Source organism: Schizosaccharomyces cryophilus, assembly GCF_000004155.1.
Source record: "Schizosaccharomyces cryophilus OY26 unplaced genomic scaffold supercont4.4, whole genome shotgun sequence".
In the NCBI taxonomy this organism is placed as follows: Eukaryota; Fungi; Ascomycota; class Schizosaccharomycetes; order Schizosaccharomycetales; family Schizosaccharomycetaceae; genus Schizosaccharomyces; species Schizosaccharomyces cryophilus.
Genome location: NW_013185627.1, coordinates 308,812 through 321,328, shown reverse-complemented (window position 1 = coordinate 321,328; position 12,517 = coordinate 308,812). Strand labels below are relative to the sequence as shown.

Here is a 12,517-nt window from a genome sequence, read left to right as displayed (position 1 = left end):
ATGCATATACTGTTAGTATGTCATTTCGGAACATTCACTTACTACCATTTGTCCAAACAGTATATGCACTTGGCAATTCTGCGTCATCAAGATAACAAACAATGAGGGGTTTCTGTAAGTATAAATTGGACCACACAGCAGCCGTTCATTTCAGGCCTTCTCTTAGTAAAACAAAGAATTACATTTTGAATGTTCTTCAAGGAATAATAAACATATATATTATAACGAAAAAGCATATTTATCTTTCTTTGAATATTCTTGAACTTTTGCATCTAAAATATTTCTTCTTTATTGAAACTGAAACAATGAAACATTCAAAAATTCATGAAAATGACATCTTTATTTTACGACGTTTCATAAAGACTAAGCTTTGTCGTTTCATTTATACTTTGGCCATTTCTTGATACGCTAATCTTTACTTGGTCTGTGGATTTTCAATGATAAAAACCCGTCCATGTACATGATTTAGCATAGAAAGAAAGACCACACTATGGGAAAAATATTTTGCTGAAAGCAGAGACGACTTTAAAACAAATTTGCCAGATTGAATATCCTCCTTCCGTTTTCAATCTTTTTTTCTATGAACGCCATTTTTGTTGATTCATTAAACTTCATAAAACTATTTAGTACAGTGTACAACTACAGCTCAACATAAACCAGGGTCATGAGAATGTGCTTTCTTTTTGGTTAAGAAAAAGAACATCTGTTTGATTACAGCTCTTGTCCCTAACTTTTTTTTGTCGTTCTTTTTCGTCTTCAGGAGAAAGGAAATTGAAAATTTCTCGAAAGAGAAACTATTTTTATGAAGACTGAATTGTTTTTTCCAACGAGTTCCAGTTTTCTGCCTCCCAGGGAACTAAATGAACTGACGCCTGCGCTTGGCTAACTGTGCTCTGATGTCGATATGCCTGTGCCAAATCATCAGGCTGAGAAGGATGCGTATACAGAGTGCGAGCAAAAGCCGTGGCTACGGAAGGCGAACTGTATCTTTGCTGCATGAGCAAAGACCAAGTGGATGCTGCACTGGGATATATAAAAAGTTGCTGCAAGAGTAGAGCCTGTAATTGTTTGGGATCGCAAGCTGTAGTTAACATCGTAAGCAAACTCTGGACGACACGTAAGGTTTCCGGATTTGAGGTTTTGTCCTTGTTTAAATTCAACAGGGCCTCCTGAATTGCCGCAATCATAGAATTATCCTGATCAGCTATACCAATGGCACCCAAGCATACAAGCGAGTCAACATGTTCAGGAAACTGTTCTGTCACAGAAAACAGCTGTTCTCTGGCAGCCTGCTTACCAGATTCGCTGCCTAATGCCCAAAGTACCTTCGCAACGAGGACCACAACATCCGGGTGAGATTCCCCTAACTCGAGAGATTTTTCAAAGTGCTGTAGTGCCTTTTCCAAATCACCCAAAAAGTATGCCGCCAATCCAGAAGTAAGATTCAATCCTAACGAAATTTGCTTGGCGTTTTCATCCTCTTCATTGACTAAGTCCAAAGCAACGGAAGCATGCTCGGAAGACTCCTCAAACTTGTTCAAACGTAAACACAATCTCGCCAATTGCCCCTTGGCATCAACGTATTTCTCGAGTGCACCAACCGATTCAGTGACATCGTATTCTTTTTCTAGTAATTGACAAAGGGTATGCGCAGTTTCGGTACTGTCATTTGATTCTCCCAAATGTTCCAAAAGGCTACTTTTGATGAAATTGGCGTAGACATCATTAGGTACTTCAGAAAGGTAGCGTTTAATAGCATACACAGCGTTCCATAACTTCATGACATCTATTTCTTGTTCTGTGTTTGCCAAGGTAAGCATAGTGCTTGCATACCAATAATTTACGTCTCGTACGTTACCGCCGGAGATTTCAAATGCATGCTGTAAAGCTTGAACTGTTTTCTCGTGGTATCCAGTAGAAATCGAGCAATATGCGTATCCAAGCCATGCGCGCGAATTGTCAGGGTCAATGGAAATAGCGCGCGTAAAGGCGGTATCTGCGCATTCAATATCCAAGATTTGTAAACAAAGGGCGCCATAGTTTACCCACACATCAGCGTCTCTCTCGTTTATCTGCAAAGCTTGAATAAAGCAGTGTTGCGCAGCACGAATAGCCGATCTATGGGATAACAAGACACCAAGCATACACCAGAAATTATTATTCTTTGGCTCTAACTTAATAGCTTGTTTAAGACAATCAATAGCGACTCCCAGATATGACTTGTTTCGGGTGAAATTAAAGAGAGTAAAGTAGGAAACACCCGTGTTGTACCAAGAAGCCGATAGCAAAAGTTTATTATCGGCTGAAAGGGACAATAAAATAGTAAAACAGGTACATCCACAAGCAATCATATAAGCAGGATCATTTTTCTCTAAATCAGGAAAATAAATCATGCTATCAATCTGTCGACCATTGTTTGCAAGGTTCATTGATTCCGTGGATAATAGTAAATCTGAAACACTGCTTACAGGGAAGTCAACCTGGTACTTTCCTAATTGCGAATATACCATACACGCATCCCCAAGCATTTTCCAGGCAGAATATGTATTTGAATCCATATTCAAAATCATGCAGCAAATATCAATTGTCTTTTGTGAAGCCAACGCAGATCTTTGGTAATAACCGTGACGGATATAATATTTTGAAAGTCGTAGGCTGGATTCGGCTAAACATACCAGTATACATAACTCAGAGGGACGCTCCTGTAATACTAATGACAACGTTTCAATTGCCTTCTCAAAGTCTCCCATATCTTTTTGAATAGAGCCAATAAAGTATTTCGTGTACCAATCATTTGGATCTAAAGCACTGGCTCTGTTAAATGCTTTCAAAGCAGATATGTAGCGACCAGATCGAGCATAACCTTCACCTAGGCCACTCCAACAATGTGCGTCTTTGGGGAAGATACGTAAGGCTGCTTGAAAATGGACAATGGCAGTATGAAAATTCTTAAAATGCAATTGAAATACACCCAAAGACTTATGATGCCAATTGAACTTTCTTTTGCGCTTTAAATCGTTTTGACTAGTACTTAGTACACGTTTAGAAATTACCTCCACCAACTCCCATTCTTCAACTTCGGCAAACATTTTTGCTAATTCTTCAGCAGCATCAGTTTGTGATGCTTCTAATTCGAAAGCTTTTTGAAAACATTTCATAGCGCGAGAAGTATCATCTACATTTTTATAGTAGTATCCTAATTGAGTGTAAGTGGAAGCAAAGTTTGGCTCGCATCTCAGAGAAGAAACAAAAGCTGAAAAAGACTCCTCCTCGTAATTCCCCACTTTTCTTTCTGTCAAATAAATACCATAACGATAGTAAGCTTCTGCTAAAGCTGGCTTATTTTTTAAGTTTCCTTGCAAAATTTGTAAGCAAAATTGAACTAACTCTATGGCTTTATCAAGATCTCCCATCATATAGTAACACCATGAAAGTTGAGATAAACATGGATCTTGAGGGTTTTTTTCAAGCACCCTCTCTAGAGTTTGAGCGGCATCTTCATGCTGCTCATTTTCCACTTGCACATCAGCTAAACCAATAAGAGCGCTATAGTTCTCAGGTTCATGGGTTATTACTCTATTATAAAGTTCTTCTGCCTGCAATAAATATCTCGGCACCTCGTAATGAGAATATCCAATAGCTAGGAATAGATAGAAAAGATATGGCAGTTCTTGATAATGAAGACCTGTGTCAGACTCCAATTTTTTCAACAGATCCAATGCTGATGAACTAAGCTGGACTACATCAGTATATTCTTTTAAATATACACAGTATTGGGTATACACTTCAGCAATCAGCAAGGAGTGAGGACATTCCTGGTATGCTTGCGTTAATAGGGCTAATACTTGATCTTGTGGCAGAAAATTGCCATTGGACTGATTTTCATTATCAATTTCATCTCCTTTGGACGCAGAATCTTCAGATTCCTTTTCTTTGGGTGAGTGTGTTTCCATCCAGTAATCAGAACTTTGAATTGCGACCAACGCTTTCGATAAAGGTGATTCTGAAAAAAGATTACAGAACTCTTTGATTTCAATGGGATTCAATTGATCAACATGCGAATGATCCTGCCATTCCAAATAAATAGTCCATGCCGTCTGTTCTGGAATATGTAACGTAATCATACCTTGCACCAGTTCCCAAACTTTATTTCGCCAAATTGCTTTTTCTTTGCTATCTGATGCGTAGAGTCGTTTCAAATACATGTACAGAAGTTTTGTTTCAGTCAAGCGACGAATTTCATCATCCTGAGACCAATTAATAATTTCCATGTAGATGTTCTCAATAGGAGAATTATTAATAATTTCTTTTTCAACATCGCGAATTACTTGATCTATACGAGCGCCAAGTCTGCTCTTTCGTTTATTAACTTCTCTTTGGTAGTAGTCATGATCAAGGGACTCTTGCAGATCTGCCATTTGCATATACAAACTTTGAACAGGCTCAATTCGTCCTTCAAGGAATTGATATAAATCTCCCTGACTAGGCGTCAGCAAAGACAATGCTTTCATTTGATCAGCTTTAGAACCTTCCCCTCGAATGAGTTCTAAATATTTGTTTACAAAGTTCAAACACTTTTCGCTTTCATTGGCAGTCATAAACTTATAGGCCAAGACTTCTGTTGAGTGATGAAGTCCTTGAACGTCTTTGAATTTTTCCTGTAAGTTCCACAAACCTTGCCAAGCAAGCAAGGGCTTATCATCTAATTCTATTGCATTTTGGTATGCTTTCTTCGCCTCAAGTTCCTTATTTAATGAAAAGTTTGCGACACCTAAAAATACGTAAGCGTTATAACTTTCAGGGTCAAAAGAAAGAGCTTTTTCACATTGAGTTATAGTTTCTTCGTAATCCTTTGTATTTAAAGCCTCTCTTGCAGCTTTTAACGCGGGTTTTGCCATGACAATGGCTTGCTTGCTATATGGTGGTAGTTTGAGTGGTCATAGATACGAACTTCTCTAAGGCCCACTTGAGGACTGAATGATTACATTTGCTTTAAACGAATCTCAGGAGGAAACTTTAGAGAATATTTATAAATCAAAGAAAGCCTATGTTCCATTGCGTATGTCCGTCGTCTATTAGAAAAGTCCGAGACTAGCTCGGCAAAATCCAAGTAACTATGAAGAAGAATAATATGTGCGTTTTATTCTTTATTTCATTTAAAAATAAAAACGAAAAAGTAAAAAGATGTCAACCATCAATCCTTTCACGCAATCTTCAATAACTATACAGCTGGTTGAGACTTGGACAGCATACTTATCTTAGTATGTTGATAACAGCTTGATAATTCCATTGAGTTTTGTACTGTCTATTTTAAGAGTAAACACAATTCCAATTTGCCAACTCTATTTAAAGCAACTTGGAGGAAGAGAGGGGGATTAAGTGGCAGGCAAACCAACGTATAGATTTATAGTTCAATAATTTTTAGCAGTTATTGATAAATAAAAGCATTCTTATCATGAAAGCATAAAAAACGAAGGTCATTGATATATTATACACATCATAACAAAATTTGGTTTTCGTAAATCAAGCAGAAGGCAACCATTCTTCAGTGCTTTATGGATTTATCGATGCACTTCCAGTGGATTTTTTTGAACGGTGCTTACGTTTTCTAGCAGGCTGAGGAATTGGAAATTCGGCGATAATTCTTGTTTCGACTGGAGGTACCTTTGAATCTTCTTTGTCATATTTCTCTGATGATTGAGGCGAACTTTGGTTCTTGAAATCTTTTCCATTCAATGATACGGAAGATTCGGTTTTTTTCAGATTCGAGGCTGTAACTTTTGACTTGGTAGAGTCCGCAGGTTTACATGGAGGTTCGAGATTGGAGCGCAAGTTAAACAAACTAGAGGTAAAAGGAGATATAATAGGAAGGTCCTGCATTTGAGAATCTTCTTCTGTGCTGGGAGCAACGTAGGAATCCAGGGCCGTAAATATCGTATGCAATAGAAAACCAGTAAGGATTCCAAGAAAGACAGCCCACGATAGCAAAACATACAATGGGTAAAGGGTCACACCCACCATGAGAATAAAGCGAGCTGGCGCACGTATAAAGTACCAATATACAGATTGAATCATCAGAATGGCAGGATCAGCAATGATCAAAAGTAGCATGGAGGCAGCTTTAATGATAAAAAAAGAAACTGTTCGAAAAATAAAGAATCCGGGCAAGAGGACGCGTCGAAAGAGAGCAGCAGTGATGCTCCACAGAACGACGAACGCAATATATAGAAAGCCAGACAGAATTTTCGTAAAGTTTACCGTCCATTGTAAAGCCTTTTGTCGAAAACCAGGTGAAATAGCCTGAAATTTCTCTAAAACGAATTGATTCATGACTTCAAGTTGTCACTATGAACTCGGTACGGTATAAACAAACTCCATGTGACGCATACTAGGGACTTGATAATATAGTTATAAAACGCCAAGGGGGAACTCCATGTTATTATATATATTATAGTTTATAAACAGAAACGATAGAGAATTGTTTTTTGAGTAAAAAAAGCAGAGAGAGTATTCATTCCTTTTCTTTTCTTTTTCATGAAAGATTTACACCAGAAAAACAATGTATTCCTAGTCCTTCTAACTAATTACTAAAGCGATGAGTTATCTTGACGCTTTAATCGCATTGTCACTGTGTTTCGTAAATAGAAAAATCAAAGTTAATTGACGACATAAGTCAAAGGGGAAAAATGTACTTTCCAAATCGAAGTAAAAATCAGTTCTAATTGACATATTTCAATACAAAACCCTAGTTCCTAATAAAAATGGAACGTTTCCTGTGTGAATTGTTTCTCACCTTGAAGCTTTTTGTTTACCTTGCACATTTTCATTCATTTTTCTTTTTGTTTTTGTATTTTATTGAATAAAAAATGTCATAAGCACCATAATAGATCCCATCTTATCACAGGAAAATGAAATTCGCTTATAATAACCTAAGATATTACAAGAAAGCCGGTGCCAGAAACAAAAAACCGGCGATAGGAAAGATATAACTGGCCATTTAAATATCATCTATTCACACCTAAAGTATTACAAAAATCCAAGTATACTCCACAGTACCCGCTTCCCTCGTTTGCGGATGTATGCCAAGATCTTTCACTGAAAAGCACTCGAAACAAGACATACAATATGACTAACAACGAAACGACTCCTTTAGCTACATCGTCCCAACGACTGGAAAAAACAAAATACAATTGTCCAAAACCCGTCCCTGCTTATTACCCACATCCTGGTTCTCCTATATATGCTAACAAAGAATTGTATACCCGTATTGCAAAGTCCCCTAAAAAATTAGTAAAAACTCATAATTGTGCCCCTCGTTCAGGCATTGCTGTTACAATTCCTGCAAAGTCGGTGTTTCGTATCACTACACCAAAAGGTCCTCAAGTTTGTGATCTTAATATTTGGAACCTTCATAATCCCAGAGAGCGTTTCTGGGCTGCCAGAACACGCCAGCTGCATTCCGCTCATGTTTCCACGTTTGACAGACTCTGGTCTACTTTGCCCTACCTGCGTCCCCTAGTTACCATTACTGCCGATTCTATGGAGGCTCGCCATGACGAATGGGGAGGCCGAGTCCATGACACCTTGGGCACAAGATGTGATCCCTATGTAGACAAACTTATTTCCGGCATGGACAATGATTTACATTGCCATTCCAATCTAACAAGAGCTATCATGCCTTATGGCCTCACCGAATTTGATGTCCATGATGTTTTGAATGTCTTTCAAGTCACCGGCTTGAACGAACGCGATCAATATTTCATGGAAGCCTGTCCTGCGACATCCTTGGATTATTTTGAATGCTTTGCTGAACAGGATCTCCTTGTTGCTATTAGCGCATGCCCTGGGGGCGACTTGTCCCAATGGGGTTGGGGTGAAAGCGAGGAAAACAAGGAAGAAAGCAAGATGGTTGATTGCTGTCGTCCCTTGGGTATTGAAGTATATCAATTACAAGACGAGAAAGACACTCTAAAAGGTTGGAACCCTCCTCAATTTATCAATTATAAGGGTAATCATGGCCTTCGTGGACCCCAGTAAAACCATTCCTAATTTCTAACGCTATGGATTCCATTAGGCGGACATATTTGGAAATTCTGTTTTGTCACGAAAAGCAAATAGGTATGCTGAATGATTACTTTTGGAATTTTACAAATGAATATCCCCCATGTCTTTAAAGAGTCTAATTATCTTTATTAAAAATATATCCCATTTCCAAATTATAAAATATCGCCCATTCATAAACATTCAAGTGTATTCATTTCAAGACAAGATCAATCATTTCCAAAGTCTGTCCTAAATAATTTGCTGGATTGGTGAGATTTAGCACTTGTTCCCTTGTCAAGTGATCAGTGATTTTCTTTTCTTGTAACAATACTTCTTCCAAGGATTGATTTTCCTCGTTGGCTTTTTTACACAATGAATAAATCAAATCATGTGCTTCATCACGCCCAAGGAATGATGCCAATCCCATCATCACTGCTTCAGAGGAAATGAGACCTTTGGTTAAGCTTAAATTGGCTTTCATTCTCTCAGGATTCACCTCAAGACCCTGAAGCACAAATACGGTTTGCTTTAATGCTCCAGCTGTCAGGGAAAATATCTCTGGCAACACAATCCATTCAATTTCCCATGTCCCAGTTGAGCGTTCATGATCTTCTACCATGGCATCCAGCAAAGCCGCAACCTTTTGCCGCACACAAGACACGCAAGCTGTAATATATACGCAGGAAATTGGGTTTCTTTTTTGGGGCATAGTGGAAGATGATCCTCGGTTGGCAATGTAAGGCTCATTTACTTCCCCAATTTCATTCTGCATCATCAATTTCACATCCAAGGCAAACTTACCTAAAGTTCCTGTGACAAGACCCAAAAAGCATCCTGCTTCTGCAATCCGGTCTCGTTCTGTATGCCAAGCAATCTCAGGAGGAGAAAGTCCAAGTTCTTTAGCAAGTAATTCCTGGACTTTTAAACCCTTATTCCCTAAAGAGGCAAGAGTGCCGCAAGCACCGCCAAATTCAACAACAGAGAGACGTGGGACCAACTCATCCAAGCGCTTGATATGTCGGTGGAACGTACAAAGAAGACGAGCCATTTTAAATCCAAACGTGATGGGAACTGCTTGCTGCAAGTTACTTCTTCCTACCATTGGTGTGTCCTTATATTTTCGAGCCAAGGCTTCTGTAAGCTCAATCGCCTTGTCCAAGTAACCCCGAATAACTTCAAGGCTCTCCAGTATTTGTTGAATCGTAGCTGTATCCGTAACGTCCTGTGTGGTGGCACCCCAATGGCAGTATTTACCTGCATCTCCTTTACAAAGCTTTGCAACTTGATGTACAACGCCCAATACTGGATATCCAATCGTCAATGTTTCATCTTCTAGTCTCTGGAAATCAATATTCTTCACTTGACATACACGACCAATTTCTTCTGCGGCTTCCTGTGGAATGAGTCCCAATGAAGATTCTGCTTTCGCTAAAGCTGACTCCCAATTCAGATACTGTTGGGTGCGATTTTCGTCTGACCAAATTTGGCTAATTTTGGCTTCTCCAAAAATTCCCCGAAAGACAAGAGAATCGAAAACACTCGTTGGCATGTCTACTGGAAAAAATAAGGTACATGGAAGAAAAGTTTGCCAAAGAATACGATTGTTCGTAAATCACCCGTATCGGAAACTACCTACGTATGATTTCATCTTGTTACGCTCAAGCCATTCTGCAGTCAAAGTGCAGTTGAGAAAGGAAAAAGTTAGAATACAACTTCAGTTTTCATAAAAATGAATCTTTGTCTTTCAACTTTATGCCAAGAATTTACTTACCTAGTAAACACTCAAACTTTTAAATTTGAAGACAAAGCTATGTTTACCTTTACGGCTTCCAAATGATTTGAAAAGAGTTTACTCAACGTTCTCATTCTTTCGCTTGCATTAATATTGTTTACATATGTTTTGTCGCATAGACTCTTTGAGCCATCGACTGTCACTTGCAAGTACAAATTTATTGGTTTCAGTCTTTTACAGATCAGAGTATCTCTATAATGTTCGTACCTTTGGAAATGCCTATGGAAATCAAAATGTTTCCTAGCCTTACTTTTCATCGTATTAACGCTTTTAGTAAGATATTTCGTAGGTAGCATGAACTAGCAAAACAACTCTTTTTGAGTGTTTTGCACGATTCATGAAAGCATAATTTTTTTATTATACCTTGTATTTTTTTTCGAAAACTAAAAATGTTGATTTTGATGATGGATGGAGTATGGACACTACATTTTTCCGTAAAGCATTGAAAGCCTTCAATTTTCTCGATTGCGCGAGATTGATGCTCGTCCTTTACTAAAGATGTTCTTTTCTTCTACTTTACATCAAAACTAACCACGATTTTCATACTTTTCCCATTTCTTTCCCTTTAGCAGACGAGTAACGTGTTACTTTATATCCAAGTTCAACAGAGTACAACAATTCCAAGTCAACTATACAACAAGAATCGAATCTTAGCGCAAAATCTTGTCATTATGAGTTTGGCTGACTTTGTTGAACGTAAGTAAATGTTGTTTGAAGGAAAGTATTGACACTGGAAACTCGACAGAGAAAGTTCAAGTCATTACGAATGATGGGCGTGTTGTTTTAGGTCTGTTACGAGGATTTGATCACACAACAAACTTAATTCTTTCAGATTCTGTAGAAAGAATCATTAGTTTAGACCAAGACACAGAAACGATTCCTTTGGGTGTTTATTTGCTGCGCGGTGAAAATGTGTACGTAACAACCTGTCTCTTTTAAGGAGCAAATGGGAGGTGCTAACTTACTATAGAGCCATAGTGGGACTGGTGAATGAAAGTTTGGATGCAGACATAGATTGGGAAAAGATTCGGGGTGAGTCAATTCCTGATATTCTTCATTAAAGAGAAAGTGCTTTCCAATAGAGCCAAATAAGAAAAAATGTCTCTTGGTTTCGTAAACTTCAACAAGAAAGCAGTAAACAGTGGATCTCGAATTCGTTCAGAATGGAAGCATGGCCATGACTCGGTTCATTGGAAAGTTTTTTTTTTCCTGCTCTTCTGAAAAATAAAACATGGTCTTTTCACTCAGTTGTCAGCTTACGAAACATAAAAGAGCATGAGATTTCTGAAATTCTTCATCAGATTAGTTTTACGCACTCTACTCTGTCTTGCTCGAAATGTCTTTTCCAAATTTGTTGTTGGTAATGTTTTCCCATAGCTGAATATACTTTATTCAGGCTCATCGATAGAACACTTTCTTCTTACTCCTTTTTCGGTATTCTTTCCCCGTACTTGCTTCTCAAGTTTTGTTTTCTGCAGGTAGAAACATGGTTGCATAGGATGGGCAAAACTAATGGATCGAAATTATGTCGTTCGTTCGTAAATTTCATCGTCTTTTCCAAAAGAAGCTCTTTTCTTATAAACATTATTGCAATGCTTCTTCCTTGGACAAAAAACCTTCGTCATTCTGCATGCTGATTTGAAGATACAATGTTACCTGAGTAGGTTTAATTTTCTCCAACAAGAAGCGCAGGAAAAGAAAACACACCTTTGGAAACGTAGTTATCTTGTTGTTTTAGGTTTTTGATATCTGGAATAATGAGTCTCGTCTTGCCTGGACAAACTGTTGCTAGAGGAGTTGCAAATGGGGAAGGCACGACCACAAAAGGCGATTTTGTTATCTCGACTAGAACAGGCATTTTTGATCCCAAGACAATATCTGTTAGGTTCCCAGAGAAGATAGAAGAAACAGGAATTTTACCGAAAGTTGGGTCTCTTGTTCTGGCCCGGGTCACAAGGATTAATGTTCGACAAGCAACGGTTAGTATAAGTGTTGTGGATGACATCTGCGTAAAAGAAGAATTTCAAGGAGTCATTCATGTTCAGGATATCCGTGCTACTGAGAAAAATAAAGTGAAAGTCCAAAACTCTTTTCGACCAGGTGATATTGTTCGAGCTTTGGTGGTACGTAAATAAATGATTTGGACGCACCCAAAATTTATTTTTAAAAATATATAGAAGACTGACCTTATACAATAGCTTTCTCTGGGAGACGGATCAGCTTATTTCTTGACCACAGCGCGCAATGACTTGGGCGTTGTATTTGCCCAATCGAGTGAAACCGGTGAACAGATGTTCCCAGTTGATTATCAACATATGCAGACAGGATCCGGATTTACCGAACAAAGGAAATGCGCAAAGCCTATTTTGGATGAATAAAGGTGATGTTACCAAGATTCCTTGATAGAATGGTTCGGTCGGATCTGAGTCATACTATCGTCGGGACTATTAAAACGAAATCATCCTCCTCCTTTTGGGATATTAACGCCTATTTTCTTATTCAGTCTTCTCCTTTACTTTCAAAATTACTTACTTCACGTTTTTGTTTACTATAATGTACACATGGATATATTTTCAATGGTATCAGGTTTAATAATATGGATATGTTTGGTAGAACTATAATGGATGTTAAATTGCTACAGTGCTTCTCTCGTTTAAAGCTTCCAGAGCAAAACTTTTATAT

At 38.2% G+C, this 12,517-nt stretch overlaps 6 protein-coding genes across 6 annotated transcripts; 3 read left to right on the top strand and 3 right to left on the bottom strand.

Annotated features, from left to right (window-relative positions):
• Positions 1-800: 800 nt before the first annotated feature.
• On the bottom strand, positions 801-5,056 carry SPOG_02361 (ski complex TPR repeat subunit Ski3; the record flags this gene model as incomplete). Its single annotated transcript, XM_013168303.1, has 2 exons — positions 801-4,914; positions 4,986-5,056. 2 exons carry the CDS (start codon positions 5,054-5,056, stop codon positions 801-803), a joined length of 4,185 nt encoding a protein of 1,394 aa, XP_013023757.1.
• A 497-nt stretch (positions 5,057-5,553) lies between these two features.
• Positions 5,554-6,330, bottom strand: SPOG_02360 (uncharacterized protein; the record flags this gene model as incomplete). Its single annotated transcript, XM_013168302.1, has 1 exon — positions 5,554-6,330. One exon carries the CDS (start codon positions 6,328-6,330, stop codon positions 5,554-5,556), a length of 777 nt encoding a protein of 258 aa, XP_013023756.1.
• A 583-nt stretch (positions 6,331-6,913) lies between these two features.
• On the top strand, positions 6,914-8,208 carry SPOG_02359 (meiotic chromosome segregation protein). The gene has a single exon (XM_013168301.1). The coding sequence runs from the start codon at positions 7,126-7,128 to the stop codon at positions 8,035-8,037; it is 912 nt and encodes a 303-aa protein (XP_013023755.1). The 5' UTR covers positions 6,914-7,125; the 3' UTR covers positions 8,038-8,208.
• Positions 8,181-10,072, bottom strand: SPOG_02358 (fumarate lyase superfamily protein). Its single transcript, XM_013168300.1, has one exon. The coding sequence runs from the start codon at positions 9,590-9,592 to the stop codon at positions 8,255-8,257; it is 1,338 nt and encodes a 445-aa protein (XP_013023754.1). The 5' UTR covers positions 9,593-10,072; the 3' UTR covers positions 8,181-8,254.
• Positions 10,073-10,506: 434 nt separating this feature from the next.
• Positions 10,507-10,896, top strand: SPOG_02357 (U6 snRNP-associated protein Lsm8; the record flags this gene model as incomplete). The annotated part of the gene is made up of 3 exons (XM_013168299.1): positions 10,507-10,531; positions 10,581-10,749; positions 10,806-10,896. 3 exons carry the CDS (start codon positions 10,507-10,509, stop codon positions 10,894-10,896), a joined length of 285 nt encoding a protein of 94 aa, XP_013023753.1.
• A 696-nt stretch (positions 10,897-11,592) lies between these two features.
• Positions 11,593-12,213, top strand: SPOG_02356 (exosome subunit Csl4; the record flags this gene model as incomplete). The annotated part of the gene is made up of 2 exons (XM_013168298.1): positions 11,593-11,958; positions 12,034-12,213. The coding sequence occupies 2 exons, from the start codon at positions 11,593-11,595 to the stop codon at positions 12,211-12,213; spliced, it is 546 nt and encodes a 181-aa protein (XP_013023752.1).
• Between the last annotated feature and the right edge of the window lie 304 nt (positions 12,214-12,517).

What these genes read in the sequence shown, in the direction of transcription:
- SPOG_02358 (XM_013168300.1), bottom strand. Translation starts at nt 9,592, where the DNA reads ATGCCAACGAGTGTTTTCGATTCTCTTGTCTTTCGGGGAATTTTTGGA.
- SPOG_02359 (XM_013168301.1), top strand. Translation starts at nt 7,126, where the DNA reads ATGACTAACAACGAAACGACTCCTTTAGCTACATCGTCCCAACGACTG.